This window comes from Dipodomys merriami, unplaced genomic scaffold, assembly GCF_024711535.1.
Source record: "Dipodomys merriami isolate MVZ:Mamm:240054 unplaced genomic scaffold, mDipMer1.0.p SCAF_7, whole genome shotgun sequence".
Taxonomy (NCBI): Eukaryota; Metazoa; Chordata; class Mammalia; order Rodentia; family Heteromyidae; genus Dipodomys; species Dipodomys merriami.
In genome coordinates, this window is record NW_027206290.1 from 70,584,494 (window position 1) to 70,603,821 (window position 19,328).

The 19,328-nt window shown below is 47.2% G+C and overlaps 2 protein-coding genes across 4 annotated transcripts in view; one reads left to right on the forward strand and one right to left on the reverse strand.

Annotated features, from left to right (window-relative positions):
* Nucleotides 1-886: 886 nt before the first annotated feature.
* LOC138817129 (vomeromodulin-like) lies at nt 887-15,969 on the forward strand. Its single transcript, XM_070007515.1, has 13 exons — nt 887-1,127; nt 3,303-3,777; nt 4,615-4,716; nt 5,476-5,631; nt 6,826-6,910; nt 7,236-7,293; nt 8,241-8,311; nt 10,217-10,363; nt 11,174-11,296; nt 11,798-11,865; nt 14,915-14,934; nt 15,102-15,181; nt 15,946-15,969. The coding sequence occupies exons 1-13, from the start codon at nt 887-889 to the stop codon at nt 15,967-15,969; spliced, it is 1,650 nt and encodes a 549-aa protein (XP_069863616.1).
* Nucleotides 15,745-19,328, reverse strand: part of Cdk5rap1 (CDK5 regulatory subunit associated protein 1) — a 30,551-nt gene continuing 26,967 nt past the window's right edge. For all 3 annotated transcript variants that reach the window (XM_070007057.1, XM_070007058.1, XM_070007059.1), the window contains one exon: nt 15,745-19,019. In XM_070007057.1, the coding sequence (XP_069863158.1) occupies nt 18,939-19,019 (81 nt within the window). In that variant the 3' untranslated portion in view covers nt 15,745-18,938. The remainder of the gene's footprint in view (nt 19,020-19,328) is intronic.

Here is a 19,328-nt window from a genome sequence, read left to right on the forward strand (position 1 = left end):
CTACTTTGTAATTTTTGTTTTAAAGAAAATGGAGAATTGATTACTATGATCCACAAATGGCTCCTCTCAGAGCAAAATCTAACAATAGGGTCATGGACTCAATCATGGGCGTAGCATTTCTTCCCTTAAAGTAGGAGGCATGGCTCAGTTGGTAGAGCACCAGCCAAAGAGCAAAAGCATCAGGTACTGAGTGCAAGTCCTAGACTTGGACCCCCTACCCCAAAAAAGAGAAAAATAACAATTCAAATTTCTCACAGATGGGAGAGCCAAATGAAAATGGATGGAAATGTGATAAGGTTGCCCCCACCAAAAAAAAAGGTTAAGTTATTCCAAGGGAAGAATTGTCATTGGTGCAGATTCTGCCATAGCTACCCTTTCTTGGGAGTTAGACTAGAAGCCTTGCCTTTCTTAGTGCCTGTGCATGTTATCCAAGATTTACTGACTTGCTGGTCACTGGTGCTTCTTACCTGTCCCTGTAATACTAGCTACTCAGGAGGCTAAGATGTGAGGATTGCAGTTTGAAGTCAGCCTGGGCAGAAAAAGTTCATGATACTCTTATCTCCAATTAGCCAGCAAAAAGCTGCAAGTAGAAGTATGGTTCAAGTGGTAGAGTATCAAGGGTATTTGAATGAGGAAGATGGAGGGAGGGCAAACCAAGTGGTCAAGCCATAGGCAGGGTTTGTCCTGCATTCCTTCAAAGCTGAACTATGAGTAGAAAAGGGCATTTCCCATGAATGCAGAATGCAGGTTGGTATGCCTACATTGTGGAGAGTGAGCTCCTATAAAAGCCACTAAGCCATTCTACATGAATACGCAAGATGGCTGCGTGATCTATCGGGAATGTGCTGTTTAACCAAGTTCTGCTTTGCAGGTTGACACCACCAAGATGTGGACTCTCTGGTCCTTAGCCATCACGGTGGCTTTCCACATGGGTGTGTTGGCCCAGCTGGAAACACCTCCAGTGATAGGCAGCCTTCCTGTCGATCTACCTGCTGTGCCCAATCTTGCAGCCCAAGGCAGTCCCTCAACCCAGCAAAGCGCTCCCCCAAAACCTTCAGCTGGGTTCACCAAAGGCAGGTGTGCACCTGCAGCCAAGTACTTTCTGTCTAGCAGCAAAATTGATGAATGTAAGTAAAAATTGATTCACCTGCACCTTTTATCCTGTCCAGACTTTGTACAGGCTTTTACTTTTCTCCCCTTCTTTCCTTCCTTCCTTCCTTCCTTCCTTCCCCCTTCCCTCCCTCCCTTCCTCCCCCTCCCTCCTCCCTCCCTCACTTCCCTCCCTCCCTCCCTCCCTTCCCTCCTTCCCTCCCTCCCTTCCTTTCTTCCTTTCCTTCTTTTTTTTGGAAGTACTGGGGCTTGATCTCAGGGCCTCACACTGGGCACTCTCCCACTTTATCCAGCCCCCCCAATCCTTTTTAGTGTAGTTATTTTTCAATGGGGTCTCACACTTTTGCCCAGGGCGGATCTTGAACTGCAATCCTCCTACCTCACAAATGTGTGTCACATTCAAGTTTCTCACTTCCAAACCAAGAGAGCTACTTCTATCTTCTGAACAGGTTGTTCCCAATCATAAGAAGGCTACAACATCTGCTCAGATCTTGTAGAGAGAAGGGATACCTGGAGCACTCGTAGACATTCTAGTGCAGCATGGCTGCAGGGACACCCAGTGCCTGGCTATCCAATCAGCTCAGCATTTCTCAGCCTCCTTGTTACCGAATGTAAGAAAAGTTCAAAGGTGAAAACCTGGGTACCTATCATGCAGTCACTTGGCAGTGGTAGCTATGAATTTACTTTACTCACCACTGCAGTAAAGGAATAAACCCTGCCAAAGGGCCAGAGACCCTGGGTTACTCCCAGATTTCAGTCCTGCATCTATAATCTTCCATCACATAGAAGCCTCTAGCTTGATTACTTTTCCCTGGCAATCTTTCATGGTCTAACAAAAAATTGGTTCTCAATCTCTTATCAATAGAAGAGACTGAACTACATGTTACAAAGTCTGCAAAATAGGTGACCTGCTTACACTGTCAAACTGTGTGTCTGGATAGGGTTCATCCACACTGTCATTCCTTTGCAATGCTATCTTTGACTGGATGAATCCTCCAGTTTAGGCATCTATTGGGATTGGGGTTTTCTCCCTTGTCTGCTATTTCTAGCAGCACTGCCTTGAATCTAGCACCCATTCTCTTGAAGTCCCCTAAGTTAACTTGTAAAAGGGACTCCCTAGGACATAAGCCTGGGGTTGAGACATGGCCACATCTCCTGACACAGCTGACTCTCCATAGCTCGGAGCTCTGACAAGGGAAGCATCAGTGAGGAGCCAAAGTGTGGGGCCCACGGGCTCCCTGGGGGCTGCTTTTGGGCTAGGACTGGGGGAAGGGAGAGGGAAGCTTGCTCTAACTACCACCCTGCTGGGCCATATTTACTTCAGCCCTAGTGAATATATAAATATATAAAACCAGCAAACTTTTCCCACCATCCAGATTTCACAGCTGTTTATTTCCCACTTCCTGCTAAGACCACTGAGAACAGCACAATAGGACAGGATCCTGGTGACCTGGCCACTCTCCAGGGGGAGGACTTACCTTCCCACCCTCTCCACAGGCCCCTGGGCATGCATCTCTCTTGGCCCAGATATGGGGGGACACTAATAGTTACCTTCCCAGCCTGAAGTGCAAAAAGTCATGATGGAGCAAAATGCCAGCCCACAGAAAAGGGGTGGAGCCAGGGGAAACCTGGAAAAGGGGAAGGGCCTTGAGCAGAATTGCAGGGATAGAGAAGGGAAGAATCAAGATCTGCCAGCTCTATGCCTCCCCACCACCACCTCACTCAGCACTTAGAACCTACTGTCCTGATCTGTCCTCCACCCCAATCCATGCAGTAGCCCCTGGAATAATACAAGCACAGAGCCTGGGGCCCAGGTCAGCCAAGCCCCTGGCTTAGACCTCTCACTCCATCTAAAGGCCAGCATTGACTCTGTACCCTGGACTGCAAAGCTCAGACATCAAACTAAGTTTCTTCACTCTGTATCCAGATCTCTGTGGGTATAACATCCTGGACACCAGTGGCCTCAGCTCAGGTGTGACAGTGAGTTCTTCACAAGGGGACAGACAGATTCCTCCAACGCCAAGCCGCCCCTGGATCAGCAGGGACAAGGGTTGATGTTTCTGGGAGGCACAGGACACAGTCCCTATGCATCCCCCAATTTGAAGGTGCCCCTCTTTTGCTGGGAAAAAAATCCTCTTTCTGGGCTCAGTAAGTGGTCTTTCATCAGGGCTGTGTCTCTTGGTCTCTTGCAGATCTGCAGGCCGTCCTGCCCCCACAAATCGAGGCTTTGGTGAAATGTGCTGATGTCGACTTAGCTGGCTTGCTCGGGACCCTTTTGTCTACTTTGGGAAACGCTGACCTGCTATCAATATTAGATGTCAATTCCCTCCTAGATTTGGGAGGTGGCCTTGGCGTTAGTGACCTCCTAGGCCAAGGAGGTGGTAGTGAATCTTCCGGTCTTCCATTGCTGTCCCAGGCCACCAGTGCAGTGGATGACACATTACCGAAAGGTAAGAAAGCAGTGAGCAGCCTCCTCGGTGGAGACAAGAGTCCTGTTGGAGGAGCCATCGAGGATATCAGTCTTCCCAGCCTCCAGGAGCCCTTGGGTGATGTGACTGAAAAAGTTGATGCCATCAAAGAAACCACCCAGGATGCAATCAAAGGTGCCCTGCCACCCGATATCAGCAGTATGCTCTCAGGTGTGGACATAAGCGAACTTCTGCTGGGGTAAGTGCTTCCTTGACTCACAGAATTTGGGCCCCCCCAAAATCTGCTTGTTGGGAACATTAGTTGAACCTCTAACTCTTCCAGTGAAAGTGACCACTACTCTTGCACAAAGTAATACACAAGTACCCTGTCTGGAAACTATGGTGGAAATTTCTTTTTAAGCTTAAACAACCTGGAAAGGGGCTGCAGGGCAAAGGAGTGGTGGTACCTAGCAGGTTGTGAACTGGCTGCTTTAAAAATGATTCTTCTAGCCGCATGCCAGTGGATCACACCTGTAATCCTAGCTACTAAGGAGGCTGAGATCTGAGGATCACAGTTCAAAGCCAGCCGGGACAGGAAAGCCTGTGAGACTCTTATCTCCAATAAAACACCAGAAAACCGGAAGTAGTGCTGTGGCTCAAGTGGTGTAGAGCACTTGCCTTGAGCTGAAGAACTGAGGGGCAGTGCCCATGCCCAGAGTTCAAGCCCAATGACTAACACACACACAAAAATATAATTTTCCTGGGTCGGGAATGTGGCTTAGTGGAAGTGCTTGCCTAGCATGCCTGAAGCCTTGGGTTCGATTCCTCAGTACCACATACACAGAAAAAGCCAGAACTGGCTCTGTGGCTCAAGAAGTAGAGTGCTAGCCTTAAGCAAAAGAAGCTCAGGGACTGAGTTCAAGCCCCAGGGCAGCCAAAAAAAGAAAGAAAGGAAGGAAGGAAGGAAGGAAGGAAGGAAGGAAGGAAGGAAGGAAGGAAGGAAGGAAGGAAGGAAGGAAGAAGGAAGATTCTCCTGCAATCCAGACTGGTTCCTTGAACTAGAACTGAACTGACTCTTCATGTTGTCAATTTGCAGCTTGGAGGTCCAAGGAGTAACTGTGGACAATATGGAATCATCTATGATGGGCAACATGATCCAAGTCCACGCTGCAACCACCGCTACCATAGGCGGGAAAGGGTAAGCCTGTTTCCATGAGAATCCCTTGGGTCCCCCACCCCCAAGGACTGTGGCTCAAAGTTCAAGGACTAGGGTAAGAACACATAGACTACAACCTCAGGAAGAGGCATTTGTCACCATAGTGGGGGTCCAAGCCTATAATCCCAGCATTCAGAGGGTAGGAGAATGGCCAGTTCAATGCCAGCCTGGACTAACTAGTGAGCCCTTGACTCAAGGAAGAACCATTTGCATTGGCCACAACTTCTCACTTTAATAAACCCACTTGAGCCAGGTACCAGTAGCTCACACTTGTAATCCTAGCTACTCAGGAGGCTGAGATCTGAGGATCTTGATTCAAAGCCAGCCCTGGCAGATGAGCCAGGAGAGTTGCTGTGGCTCAAGTGGTAGAGTGCTAGCCTTGAGCACAAAGAGGCCCAGGGACCCTGAATTCAAGCCCCCCACCCTACCTCCCAAGAAAAACAACACCTGTGCACATGGTGGACTTTTCTTACAGTGTAGCCTATAACAAGCAGGGCTAGAGTGCTGGGTACCACCACCTATATCAGACTTTCTCAGGCAGGTTAGGGTAGTGGTTGTTGTAAATGTTAATTAACAACCTGTGTTGTCAGTGGCCAGAGTACACAAGTGCTGGAGCACTAACCATTCCTTTCCCCTGTTAACTGATAACTATAATAAGGCCAATTCTCCAAATGCCTACAGCACAGCCTTAGTCTTATCTTGGTGCCAGACCTGGTTTCACCTGTACCTTGCTCTCCACAGCATAGCTGGACCCGTGATCAGCATATTGGGATTTAAATTGAATGTGGATGTGACTTTGCACATTGGTGTTTCCACAAACAACACCCAATGCGTCAACCTCGAGATCCAGGAAACAAAAATGGAAGGCAAAAAAATGACTATGGAGTTAACGAATATGTACGTATGACCATCTTTCTCATTTTCTGGGTCAGCTGTGCCTGGCCATCCCCACTGCTCTCAGCCATCACCCCTAGAGCCCCTGAGCTGTCCTAAGGCAATCAGGTGAACTACTAGTGAAGAAGTCCAAAGAATGTCTCTGCATAGAGATGACCCACTGCATTTGAGAAGACCCTTCTGTCACTCCCCTTCCTTCTGCCTGTCAGCCGTACTTCAATAATTTGCTTTCAATACATTCACTTGGGTCAGATCTATAAGACTACAGAAAGTCCATAGAGTGAAAACTGTCTCTGCCAGCTGTGCCTGCCTGCTGGTAATTTCTCCTTCTTAGAAACAACTACCAGACCCAAGCTCTTCCGTTTGTTTTCACAAACACACATTGGCATCTGTCCATGCACATGTAGAAAGCGACAGGACACAAATCTCTCTGGACTTTAATTGTTTCACATCTAAAAAGAGTTGGAAAGCTGGGTGTTGGAGGCTCATGTCTGTAATCCTAGCTACACAGGAAGCTGAGATCTGAAGATCATGGTTTGAAGTCAGCCCAAGCAGGGAAGTCCGTGAGACTTCTATCTCCAATTAGCCACCAGAAAACCAAAAGTGGTGCTGTGACTCCAAGTGGTAGCACACTAGCCTTGAGTGAAATTTCTCAGGGACAGTGTCCAGGCCCTGAGTTCAAGCCCCATGACCACCACAACCAGAGAGGGACAGAGAGAGAGAGAGAGACAGAGACAGAGACAGAGAGACAAAGAGACAGAGACAGAGAGAGAAACAGAGACAGAGAGAGAGAGACAGAGAGAGAGATGTTTCATCCATATTACCAATCAGCTTCCTATCTTTTATGATTCTAAATATTCCCTTAGGAAGACTCATTATAATTTCTTTACTCCAGTCCCCCATGTTGGTTATTAACTTTTATATTAACGATGAAAAAATTCACAGACAGGTCTGCCCAGCATGCCTTCAGGTATCTAAAAGGATGAACTCCTTCAGGTAGACTTCTAGGCCAGATGTCCTGTGCTTTGATCATGTTGCCATGTACCTCCCTTAAGGACAGAAAGCCAAGGTGAAGGGCTCAGGCGCACACCCATAATAAGCAGCAGGACCTGGTTGTGGCTGTTTCATCAGTGGTGGGTTTGTTTAATGTTTGGGCAAGTTCAGGAACACAGGAATCACATGGTTCTCCTTTCACAGGCTCACGGACACTCTGCCTGTGCCTGTGCCTCTGCCTATGGATAATATTATCCCTAAAGTGTTGACAATACATTTGCAGGAGAATGTAAGTTTTTGGAAAGAGGCGGGTACCCCTTGAAGACTTGCATCACTGGGGAGGAGTTCTGGCCCCAGAAAGGGCCTAATGCCAGTAGAGACTCAGGTGGGAACCCACAATCCCTCTGGTCCAAATAGCCACCCAGCAGAACTAACAATACCTCAGGCTATGGAGAGGGACTATGGCTTCTGCATAGAGAGGAGCCAAGAAAAGAGGCCAGGAAAAGGGAAGGAAGGGGAAAGAAGCAACAGCAGAGCTGGGTTAAGGCCAGGCTAGCAGGGTGGGAGCCATGGGAAGGCTTCCATAGCAAAACTAATTGGAGATAATTTTTCAGTTGGAGAAAGCAGATTCCTGTAAGATTGTTCTCAGTGACTTCAGTGACTGCAAGAACTGTGAGTACAAAATTTCACCCTCAAACCAGGCACTAGTGGCTCACTCCTGTAGTCCTACTAACTTAGGAAGCTGAGATTGGAGGATCTGGATTCCAAGCCAGCCTAGGCAGGAAAGTCCAAGAGACTCTTGTCTCCAATTAATCACCAGAAAACTGGAAGTAACAAAATGGCTCAAAGTGATAGAATGCTAGGCTTGAGCAAAAAAGCTCAGGGACAGCACCCAGACCCTGAGTTCAAGCCCCACAACTGACAAAAAAAATTTTTTTCACCCTCTTGGGACACTCATTTCAGTGAACAGCAATGGCCCAGACACCGTAGGAATTCCACTGAGTGTGGACCAGCAAGAATAGACTGCAAAATGCAACACCTTACACCTGCAAGCACCCAGACATCCCTCCTCAATACCCTCAGAACGGAGGTGACCTTTCTCTTGAGGCTACTTTGGCATCCCCTAGGAAGGAAAGAGGACAAAGAGCTTCTCCAGGGTCTCCTCAGAGCTCTCCAGTCCCAAATGGTTTACGAAGGGCAAAGGTGCCCTGGGTCCTCAGCCCCATCTCCCAACAGCCTGAGAACCAGGAAATCTCTCAGGTCTCATACACAAGCCAGAGTGGGGATGGGTACAACATGGTGGGTTGGCAGTGGTATAGATAGCTAATGCCAAACAGTGACATTTGCCAAGTCCTCAAACACAGACAAAACACAGGACTGGCTACGCCTATATTTTCCTCCCTATGGAGGCTTTGGCACATCATTGAAAGGGAGGATCCTGATGGGTTCATCCTCACCACATCCAGACAGCACTCCAGCTTTCTGCCAGGGACCCCAGCAGGAGCTGTTCATACTGATCCTTGTGGGGACGGCAGTGCTGGGCAGAAAGTATAGGACTTTGCCAAACAGAAGAGGGCTGTGCTCTCTCCATTCCTCCTTTTCCTCTCTCTCTCTTGCAGCCACTGGCACATTCAAGTACCAAATTAAGAATGCCAAGATTTCCCCCGAAGGTCTTTATGTCCTCTACTGCGTAAGTATTCTTTGACCTTTGGCTGGCTCTGGTCAGAGGCTGGAGACATACCTGAACTCACAAGAGAGATCAGGAAGCCAAAACAGAGCAACTCCTGCTCAGCTCCCCACACCTTTCATTTCAATTTCCTAGACTGGCATTACCATACCTTGGGCCTACCCTTGGGATAGGCTGTGTTCTTTTCCATTCAAGTCCAATACAAAGCAACCCAACAAAGATAACTATAACCACCATTACTTAGCCCAAATCTTGGTGTCCAATGGACAACACATAACAAAATGACAAGTGCCAGCTCTTCCTACTCTCCCTCTCTTTCCTACTAAAAGGAGAGCAGAAATAGGCCAGGAGAACTGCTAAAAGGGACATTTAAGAACCAGTTAGCAAGCTGGGTGCTGGTGGCTCACGCCTGTAATCCTAGCTACTCAAGAAGCTGAGATCTGAGGATTGCAGTTCAAAGCCAGCCCGGGCAGGAAAGACCGTGAGACTCCTATCTCCAATAAACCACCAGAAAACCGGAAGTGGCGCTGTAGCTCAAGTGGTAGAGCGCTCGCCTTGAGCTGAAGAGCTGAGGGACAGTGCCCAGGCCAACAGTTCAAGCCCCATGACCAAAAAAAAAAAAAAAAAAGAACAAGTTAGCTTCACTTCTGAAATCCATTAAAAAAAAAAAAAAAACTACAGATCTAATGAAGTGTAAAGCCGCATGATGAGATTAGAAAAATAACCTGGAATAAACTTAAAGGAAATAGCTAAACCAATGATAAGATCAAGCTAAACATTACAAGGTATTTAATGAATGTAAGGAAATGCTATTCAGGTGTTGCTAATTCTTTTAAAATGTAACAAAAGCACTATGAGGTATACATGAAATAGAGGAGGAAGAATCAGTGGTCTTATGCAGGAAGTTCCCCTTTTCTTTCCTACCTCTCCAAATTTTCTAATGTTCTGGCCAAATGGAGTCTGAGCTTTATAAGCAGGGGGAGAATACACTCAAGAAAAAAAAACTCCTAGACAGGTGCTGGGGGCTCACACTTGTAATCCTAGCTACTCAGAAGGCAGAGATCTGAGGATCAAGGTTCAAAGCCATCCAGGACATAAAAGTCCTGAGGCTGGGAATATGGCTTAGTGGTAGAGTGTTTGCCTACCATGTATGAAGCCTTGGGTTCAATTCCTCAGTACCACATACACAGAAAAGGCCAGATAGTGGCACTATGTGGCTCAAGTGGTAGAGTGCTAACCTTTGAGCAAAAGAAGCTCAGGGATAGTGCCCAGGCTCTAAGTTAAAGCCCCCAGGACTGGCAAAAAAAAAAAAAAAAGTCTTGAGACTCTTACCTCCAATTAACCACCCAAAAGCTGCATCTGTGGTATGTAGTAGAATGCTAGCCTTGAGCAAAAAAGCTCAGGGACAGTGCCCAGGTTCTGAGTTCAAGCTTGGCACCCCTCACCCTGACTCCTCCCCCAAAAAATTCCTTAACAGAGGGCAGAATATATATGCAATAATTTCAGAACAAGAGGGGCTTTGAAGGGTGAGAAGGAAGAAAGGAGCTTGGGCATTCCAGTTTGGGAGGGCATGTTAGAAAAAGATAAAACTCTGGTGAATAGACATGCCTTCCAGGAACCAGAGGATTTTTCTGAGAAATAGGCACTATAGCTTCTCTTAGAAAATCAGAGATCTGTTTGCCCCAAGCCATACTACACACATCAGCTACAATCATCTGGAGCTGGGACAGCGGCTCTGCCCTCACCATAAACTCACCACTACCTGTGGTCACCCAAACTGGAGGCCTTGCTCACTCTCAGGCAATGCTCACCAGGCCTCCTCTGTCACCTTGACAACCACCCACAAAGACCTTGACATTAAGGGGCAGTCTCCATCACTCAGAGATTTTTCTGTTTTTCTCACTCCAGGTTGAAGCTATCTTGGGCAAAACCACAAAGCTTGTGCTTGGAATTTCTCTGCCTCCAAATCCTAAAGATGCCAACAGTTCCCTAACATTGTCCCGTACATGGATGAAGACACTGGTTGATTATACTGCCAAGGAGAGCTCAGTCAAAGTAAGTGCTGGCCTCTCCATGGCCACTCAGAGTCCACATCTACATCAGTGGAAAGCAAAGAGCAAAGTCATAGGAGGACATTTTCTGAGTGCCATCTATCTGTTTGCCAGGTACCCAGACAGGTGACTTTACAGAATTAATGTCCTTGCACCACACAACGCTTGGATGGAGATATTCTCCCCATTTTACAGATGACCTGAGGGAGTTAATTAATTTACCAACAGGTTATCTACCCATAAGGTATTCATTTACTCTTGGTGCTAAAAGTAGGAGAGGGAGGTGTGAGAGAATATCCAGAGTGACACTGTTGGTCTATCAGGCTCAGTCTGAAACAATAAATATATATTCCTAAATGACCGATTGGGAGCTAGCCTGCCATTAGGGCTGAGAAAGAACTAGGCTTCAAGAAGTGGCGCTGTGGCTCAAGTGGTAGAGCACTAGCCTTGAACTGAAGAGCTGAGGGACAGTGTCCAGGCCCAGAGTTCAGGTGCCATGACCAACAAAAAAAAAAAAAAAAGGACTAGGCTTCAAATCGGATAAGGTGTAATAGAAAAGCACAATTTCACATGGTTTCTGTTCTTCTCCTTCCATGAAAGCAAAAAGATACAGAAAATTTTTTGTAAGTAGGCCTCAATATTGTGGGTACCATGGCCATGGCCACACCAGCACCTAGCTAGGTGACCAGCTTGCATTAGAGGAACAATAAAGATTGAAATGAATAATTTGACCAGTACGTGAATAGCTCACAATGCAACAAAAGTGCCACCCTTCATCCTCTCTACATGCTAACTGATGACTTCTTTCCAACAGAAAGACGGCCTGGTTGTAAACATCACCAAAGTAACCTATGCCTTGCAGAAAAATAATACCATTCAAGCCACTTACAGTGTTCAGATACAAAAGAATGGTGAGAGCTTTGCTAAAGGGAAAACGGTGAGTGTTAAGAACAAATTGGAGCCAGGCCCTGGTGGCTCACACTTATAATCCTAGCTACTCAGGAGGCTCAGACTTGAGGATCACTGTTCAAAGCCAGCCCAGGCAGGAAAGTCCATGAGACTCTTATCTCCAATTAACTGCCCAAAAATCTGGAAGGAGAGCTGTGGTTCAAATGGCAGAACACTAGCCTTGAGCAAAAGAGCTCAGGGACAGCACCACGCACGCGCATGTACACACATGCACAAGAATAAACTGTAACTGAGTTATGGGAAGAAATTACAAGGACTGGTGCTCAGTGGGAAGAACTGTTACTAAACCCCAACCCTCAGCCAAATTGAGGGTTCAGCTCCCAGGGCAAGAAAAACAAATGAGTGGTTAGGCCTGGAAAGATAAAGACTAGGCAGGCTCTCCTCTGGTCCTAGCCCGGGACCCTACTGGTCATGTCACATTGTGATATGTGTTTTTTTAACTTATGCTCATTTTTTTGTGTTATTTCAGAATGCAACCATCACATCTACAGGCAAGATTTTCAAAAACAAACTGAAAGTAGACATCAAAGTGACCAGGTAATGCCAGTGACTACATTATTCTCCATGGGACCCTTTGAACCCCAACACAATTCATTGCAAGCACACTAAGTCCTAAGGCTCTCAAAAACTACTTGGATAATTATAGGGAAATCAGAATGGGGTTTTAAACTCACGTGCTCTTATTCATCTTGTCCTTTCTGAAGAGTAGTTTTCTAGTTGATTGATAACTGCTTTCATTAAGAATCACTGAGAGGGCTGGGAAGGTGGCTCAGTGGTAAAGTGCTTGCCTTGCATGAATGAGGCCCTGGGTTCGATTCCTCAGCACCACATAAGCAGAAAAAGCCGGAAGTGGCGCTGTGGCTCCAGTGGTAGAGCGCTCACCTTGAGCTGAAGAGCTGATAGACAGTGCTCAGGCCCAGAGTGCAAGCCCCACAACTGACAAAAAAAAAAAAAAGAATCACTGAGAAAGATGGGTGCTGGTGGTTCACACCTGTAATCCTAGCTACTCAGGAGGCTGAGATCTGAGGACCACGGTTTGAAGTCGGCCCAGGCAGAAAAGTCTGTGAGACTCTGATCTCTAATAAGCTACTCAGAAAAAGCTGTGGCTTAAGTGGTAGAACACTAGCTTTGAGCAAAAAGAAGCTCAGGAACAGCACCCTGGCCCTGAGTTCAAGCCCCAGGACTGGCACAAAAAAAGGAAAAAGCAGCAACTGAGATCATTATAAGCTAAGCCTGAATGGTTGTCTTCATAATGAATCTAAAACTTCTCTGTACTTTGTTTCTTGGCAGAACTGAGCACCATGTAGAGCCCTCAGAGGTGGTAAGTTGATGTGTTTTTCACTATTTACCTATGACATGTGGGAAGTTATTTTAATGCCAGATGCCCAGTCTCACAGGGAAGGAGGTGATCACAAAGACTAGGTGACAGATAGATTGTGGCGTAGGACTACCAGCTCCCAGCCTAGAACTTAGGACCCTCCTTCCTTTGCCTACCACATGCTAGGATTACACGTGTACACTACCATGTCTGGCTTCTGGCAAGCTCTTAAAACACACTACCCACATCTCCTGTAAAGTACACTGCCCAGTCTGTGACCTGAAGCCCCTATTTCTTGAGTGTCCTGGATGTTGCAATAGGCCAGCAAGCCTGGAGCATTTCCTAAGCAGATCTGGCTTGTTGTGTGACCTCAGCTCTTGTCAGTGCTTTCTGACCTGGTGCTATAACCACGTATAGTGATCATGTGCTTCCAGGCAAGCCCAGGGAAGCCCAAAAGGGAGTCTAAGAAGAAGAGGAGAGAGGAGAGAGAGGGCAAAGCCCAGGAGCCAGGCTCCAGCAATAGAGAGGAAACAGACACCTGCTCTTGAGCATATTTATTCCTTAATTCAATAGATGTTTGCAGCTGGCCCTGCAAATACATCATAAAATGGTGATGAGCTGGCACTCCAGGGTAGAGGCTAGATGGACACAGGCAAACACCTAAGAAATGGGAAAAGTTAAAAGCCTGGTGGCTACATGAGAGATGGAGGCCCACAGTGGGCACCCATAGCTGAGCAGCCTTATGACTGAGTTCAGGATCTGGGTCTCCTGTGTCAGCACTGAGTCAGCTGCAAGACAGATTCTGGGAGTCATCACAAGTTCACATTCTCTCCATCTCAGATTTGCTAGGCAGCTACAGTCTGTGTGGGCTCTGGACTTAAGGGACACAGACATTTATACACAGAATTGTCACCTGGGCATCAAGAATATAGTGCAGAAAGAAGCAGCATCAAATGGAAGGCAGTGCTAGAGCTCCATGAAGGAAGGGCAGTACTTTGTCACACGTAGAGTGTGGAGCAGGGAGAGGGAGCCAAATGTGTAAGGGAGGCAGAACAGACTCACAGGGCTACAGGGAGAACCTGACCAGGCTGGCCTCGGAATCTGAAGACAGGGCAGGAACAGCAATGATCATTAACAACCATTCCTCTGTCCATTGATCTCTGTTGCTCCTGAAAGCTCAGATCTATCCCTTGTGCCTGCAGCCATGTGGCACAGAAGCCAGCAAAACCCTACTGGGGGGCCTCAGAATCTCCCAAAGAAGCAGGGTGCCAGTGGCTCACACCTGTAATCCTAGCTACTCAGGAGGCTGATCTGAGGATCGCGGTTCAAAGCCAGCCTGGGCACGAAAGTCCATGAGACTCTTATCTCCAATTAACCACCAGAAAACCGGAAGTGGCGCTGTGGCTCAAGTGATAGAGCACTTGCCTTGAGCTTCAGCCTAAGGAATGGATTGGCGTTCCCCTCCCCCTCCCACCTCCACAGCCTTGTATAGTAAGAGAGTTGGCACTAGAAATCCCCTTCAGGTACATCATCTGAAGACTGCTCTTCCTGGCTGCCACTTCAAGCCCAGAGGTAGGGGAAGCGGGGTGAAATTAAAAGATATTGGTGAAAATATTCCCTTCCTATTTCTTGCAGAAAGAAGAGGCTATAGCTGTGATGGAAGAACTTTTCAAGACATTCTTAGCTAAAATTAATGGTATGTGAAATCAATAACCCAGATGCCTAGGAGAGTGAGAGACACAGGAGAGGGGCACACATCACCCTGCAGGGCTGCAGCACAATGCATGGGGTCCCAACGTCACCTGGATCCCAAGCCCTTCCTCTCAAGATAGACGAGGCAACATCGGGAAATGGTCAAAATGAAAACCAGATCAAAATTGTCCCTCTATAGCTCCCCCCCCCCAAAAAAAAAACAGATCCACAGGTGTCTAAGAATCAATGCTGTCAGGCCACTGAGTAGAACATGGCCCTATCTCACCTAGTGTAATATCATACAGATATTAAGGGTTTGATAACTCTAGAGGGTGGGGCCATAACCCTTGTGACAGTGATGCTGAAGGAGCGACATGGAATCTGCACAGCCTTCAGGTGAATTCTCAAGTTCAAAGTAGTGCAGTGACCACCACAAACAGCAGGACCTAAGGCCCAGTGTTATAAGGTAGTGAGTCAGACCTGCCAGTGTGTCACATGGCATCAATATTAGGCTACCATCAGGTTTTCATCTGCTTCTGGAATCTCTCTTTCTACTGCACTCTCACCCCACCCCAGACCCCATCTCAACAGACTGGGTAAGACCATGCAGGTCTGTATGCAGTCACACTGATGAGTGGGTAGGGCAGTGATTGCTCCTAGAGCCAAATACACCCAGAGGACCCTCCATGTGACTAGGACTAAAACAAGCCACCCCAGAGTGTGTTTGTCTTCCTTCAACCTCTATTACAACCTATTATTTCAGAGCTATTGAATCAAGCCAACATGCCAGAAACAGTGACCATCGGCTCCCTAGAGGACACCAATATCACGCTGACGAAGACGGTAAGGGAAATATTTTTCTGGGGCTGGGAAGGTAGTTCAGTGGTAGAGTGCTTGCCTTGCATGTATGAGGCCCTGGGTTTCATTCCTCAGCACCACAGAAGCAGAAAAAGCCAGAAGTGGTGCTGTGGCTCAAGCGGTAGAATACTAGCCTTGAGCTGAAGAGATGAGGGACAGCGTCCAGGCCCACAGTTCAGGCCACAAGACAAAAAAAAAAAAAAAAAAAAAAAAAAGAAGTATTTTTCTTTTTGTCTGTTCAGTTGGTTTAGTTGGTTTTGTTTTATTCTTGGCCATACTGAGGACCAAACCCAGGGCCGTGTGTATACAAGGCAAGCATTCTGCAAACATTTCTCTTTTACACTACAACCCACACTGTGCCTTACCTCAAGGGGTCAGATCAGATGACACTGCTATTGCTAAAAGTGGAAGAAAGCCAAGCCCAGGCTACTTTTAAGCAACAATTATTGGTATTGAACAGCCAGCATGGTGACAGCTACCACAGTGGCTTCACTGATCGAATAACACCACAACCAGTGTTGTGGATCTATTGTTTCTGGATGGGCTGTTTTGGGGTTACATGGAGGCCCCCCACCTACCAAACATCACCCTCTGCTTCTGTCCCTGATATGTGCAAACAACCATCACCAGAAATAACCTCTGGGACTCACACTGATGTGATCTGTTTACTTCCCACCCCTGAAGCAAGAAACTGGCAGGGAATGAAGTGCCCTCAACTGTCTGATACATTGTCTCTTATCTCCCCACAGAATGATCTTCAGGCAGCAAAGTGAACCCTGCACACCTGAAGCCAGGCAAGGATCCCTCAACAAAAGCAAAACCCTCTGTACAACTTTGCCTATGAAATATGGAATTGACATCCTTATGATTTAAGTAGCGTTAGTCTTAAGATGTCAGGAATCCTTTGGAATTTTCACCAATTGCCACAGGGATTTCTGGCACTGTTGTAATCAGTTCTTTAATAAACAATCTTTCTTCAAGCAAAAAAAGTATTCACTGGTCTTCATTACTTGTACATAAGAATCTTTGTTTACAACTAGTCAGAGAGATTCTTTTTTTTTTTTTTGGTCGGCCGTGGGGCTTGAACTCTGGGCCTGGGCGCTGTCCCTCAGCTCTTCAGCTCTTCAGCTCAAGGCAAGCACTCTACCACTTGAGCTACAGTGCCACTTCCAGCTTTCTGGTGGTTTATTGGAGATAGGAGTCTCATGGTCTCTCCTGCCCGGGCTGGCTTTGATCCGCGATCTCAGCCTCCTGAGTAGCTAGGATTACAGGCCTGAGCCACCAGCACCTGGCTTGTCAGAGAAATTCTTAAGACAGGATTGAAACAAATAGCATGAATGGAAGAAAAAAATGACACAAGTAACAAAATCCACTGTTACCTTGTATACAAAGGGACAAGCACAATAATGATGAACACATTTCTTCTGTGAGTCTGCCCGGACCTCTCTAGGGTAGGTGGGATCTGCAATGTCTTCCAAAGGCCCAGGTGTTTAAAGCTTTGTCTCCAGCTGGGTGCTACTGGGTGTGGTGAAGCCTTATGGATTGGTGCCTAGACAGAGGTCTTTAGGTCACTGGGGTGTGCTCTTGAAGGGGACGGTAGGGCCTTGTTCTTTTTTCTTTTTTCCTCTTGGTAATGAGGTGAGTGCTTTGACCCCTACACACTCCCCACCAAGGGCAACCTCACCAGGCCCAAAAGAAACTAAGACCAATAGTTCATGGACTGGGGCCTCTAAATTTGCAAACCAAAATAAACTTTTATTTTAGTTGACTCTTGTTCTAACAGCAGAAAGCTAACACTCAAATTTAAATGCTTTGTTTTGCATGTTGATCCAATATGAGAGTCATACAGGGGCTAGAATCCCACTCCTCCACATTAAGCACTGAAGGGAACAATCAAATACAAAACACGGGAGATAAAGAGCAGGTAAGAGGGCTGGGAAGGTGGCTCAGTAGTAGAGCGCTTGCCTGGCATGCTTGAGGCCCTGGGTTCAATTCCTCAGCACCACATAAGCAGAAAAAGCTGGAAGCGGTGCTGTGGCTCAAGTGGTAGAGTGCTAGCCTTGAACTGAAGAGCTGAAGGACAGCGCCCAGGCCCAGAGTTCAGGCCCCACGACTGGACCCCCCCCTCCCCAAAAAAAGAGCAGGTAAGATCCTAGTAACACCACAAAGCAGGCAAGCAAGGGCTGTAAGTCTCCACAATATCCCCACAAAGGATCTGGGAACACAGCTGCTGCCTGTATGTCAGGCACAGACTCTTGGCCTTGCACCCAGTGTTAGCCAGAGGTGACCACTCCAGAACCACAAAAGCTCACCATAAACACAAAGACTACACGGGGGCCTGTCTCACAATGAGGAACAGTACACTACTGCCTTTAGCTTCTGCCCAGATTTAACATTTCAATTTTCCCCACATCAGACTTCCCCACCAATCACACCCAGGTAAACAGCCGTCTAATCTACTCCACTTTTCTAACCAGACACTTGACACTCTATTTTTCCCTTTTTGACTGTGTATGCTTACACAAGTGCTTGTATTTTTTTGAGACAGTCTCGCTATATAGACTTGACCTCATATTCCTCCTGCTTCAGTCTCCCAAAGGCTGAGATTACAGTTATGCACTACAACACCTAACTCATTCTTAATTTCTTCCTCTCACCAATACACCAAGCCCTGCGGATTCTACCTCTCCTATCTGTGCTTCCCTCCTTCCCCTTCCTAGTACAAATCACCCTCATTAGCCCCCAGAGCAGCTGGGCTCCCAGCTTCTGCTCTTTTACATATCAGGATACAGTGCCTGGAATTGAACCCAGCACCGTATATATGCTAGGCAAGTGCTCTTGCATTAAGCTATCCCTGCCTTCATATGACTCTTAAGCAATAGTGGTGACTTCAACCATAGTATCTCCAGGTTATAGCTTAACAGTTGTTTTCAGGATGCGCAGAGCTAAAAGTAACTGTAGTAGTAAACAGGCCAAGGACTACCACTAGGAACCTATTCCTGAGACATGGGATTCTCCAAGCACTCCCAGACCTGCACACAGTGAATGAGCTGACAGGCTACACAAGAAGTCCACAGGCAAAATGGGTAGACTACCATGCAACAACAGGCAGCTGGACCATTTGCAGCAAATAAAAATGTCAAATAGCTCCCACCATCCCCTCCTTCAGTCTCTACTACACAGCGTCCAGGGGGAAACCCACAGGCTGGTAGTGTCTGCAATAGAAACTGGGCTGGCAAACACTTAAGACTGTAGAGAAAGGGGCTGCGAAGGTGGCTCAGTGGTAGAGCACTTGCCTTGCATGCTCGAGGCCCTGGGTTCAATTCCTCAGCACCACATAAGAAAAAAGCCAGAAGTGGTGCTGTGGCTCAAGTGGTAGAGTGCTAGCCTTGAGCTGAAGAGCTGAGGGACAGCGCCCAGGCCCAGAGTTCAGGCCCCATGACCGGACCCAAAAAAAAAAAAAAGACTGTAGAGAAAATGGCAACACTTCGTTGGAAACACTAATCTTGGCAAAAAAGAAAATGAAGTGGAAGTAGAGAGGCAAAGGGGCTGATGGTTTAAGTAAATGTAATGATTGTACAGTTGTTCATGAGGCAGCAGAGATACATTTTTCCACTCGCTGCAGTTGCTTCACCACTTGCAGCTTGTCTTCCAAGCTTTGTTGCTTCTTTCTTTAGTGACCGGTCAAGTCTCTCTCCTGTTGGGAAGGACTGGTCAAGTCCACTGAGGCCAGCTGCTCAGGTCAGCGATGTGCTGAGGAGTCCTTCAGAGTGGTCCTACAGAGGCCGTGTCCCCTGAGGGTCTGGGAGCTGGCAGAGGTGATCTGAAAGGAAACCAGTCAGAAGAAGGCAAGGTGAGCAGGACTGCAATACACTGACTGACCATCGAGCCTCTACAGAAGTCACCAAAAGGAATCTGGCAGAAGTGACAGGCCAACAGAGAATGTCACTCCTGTGTCCCCAGCCCTGGGGGGAATGTCCCACGGAATGGCAATACATATAATGTGAAAGCCAATTCCAGGTCCAGGTCCTTCTCAGAGATGTGCTTTTTGCTTTTCTCTTGGGGGATGGCTCCTCTCTAGCTCCAACCACAAGATTTAGATAGGCGCTGTGCATCACACACCCTGCCTCTG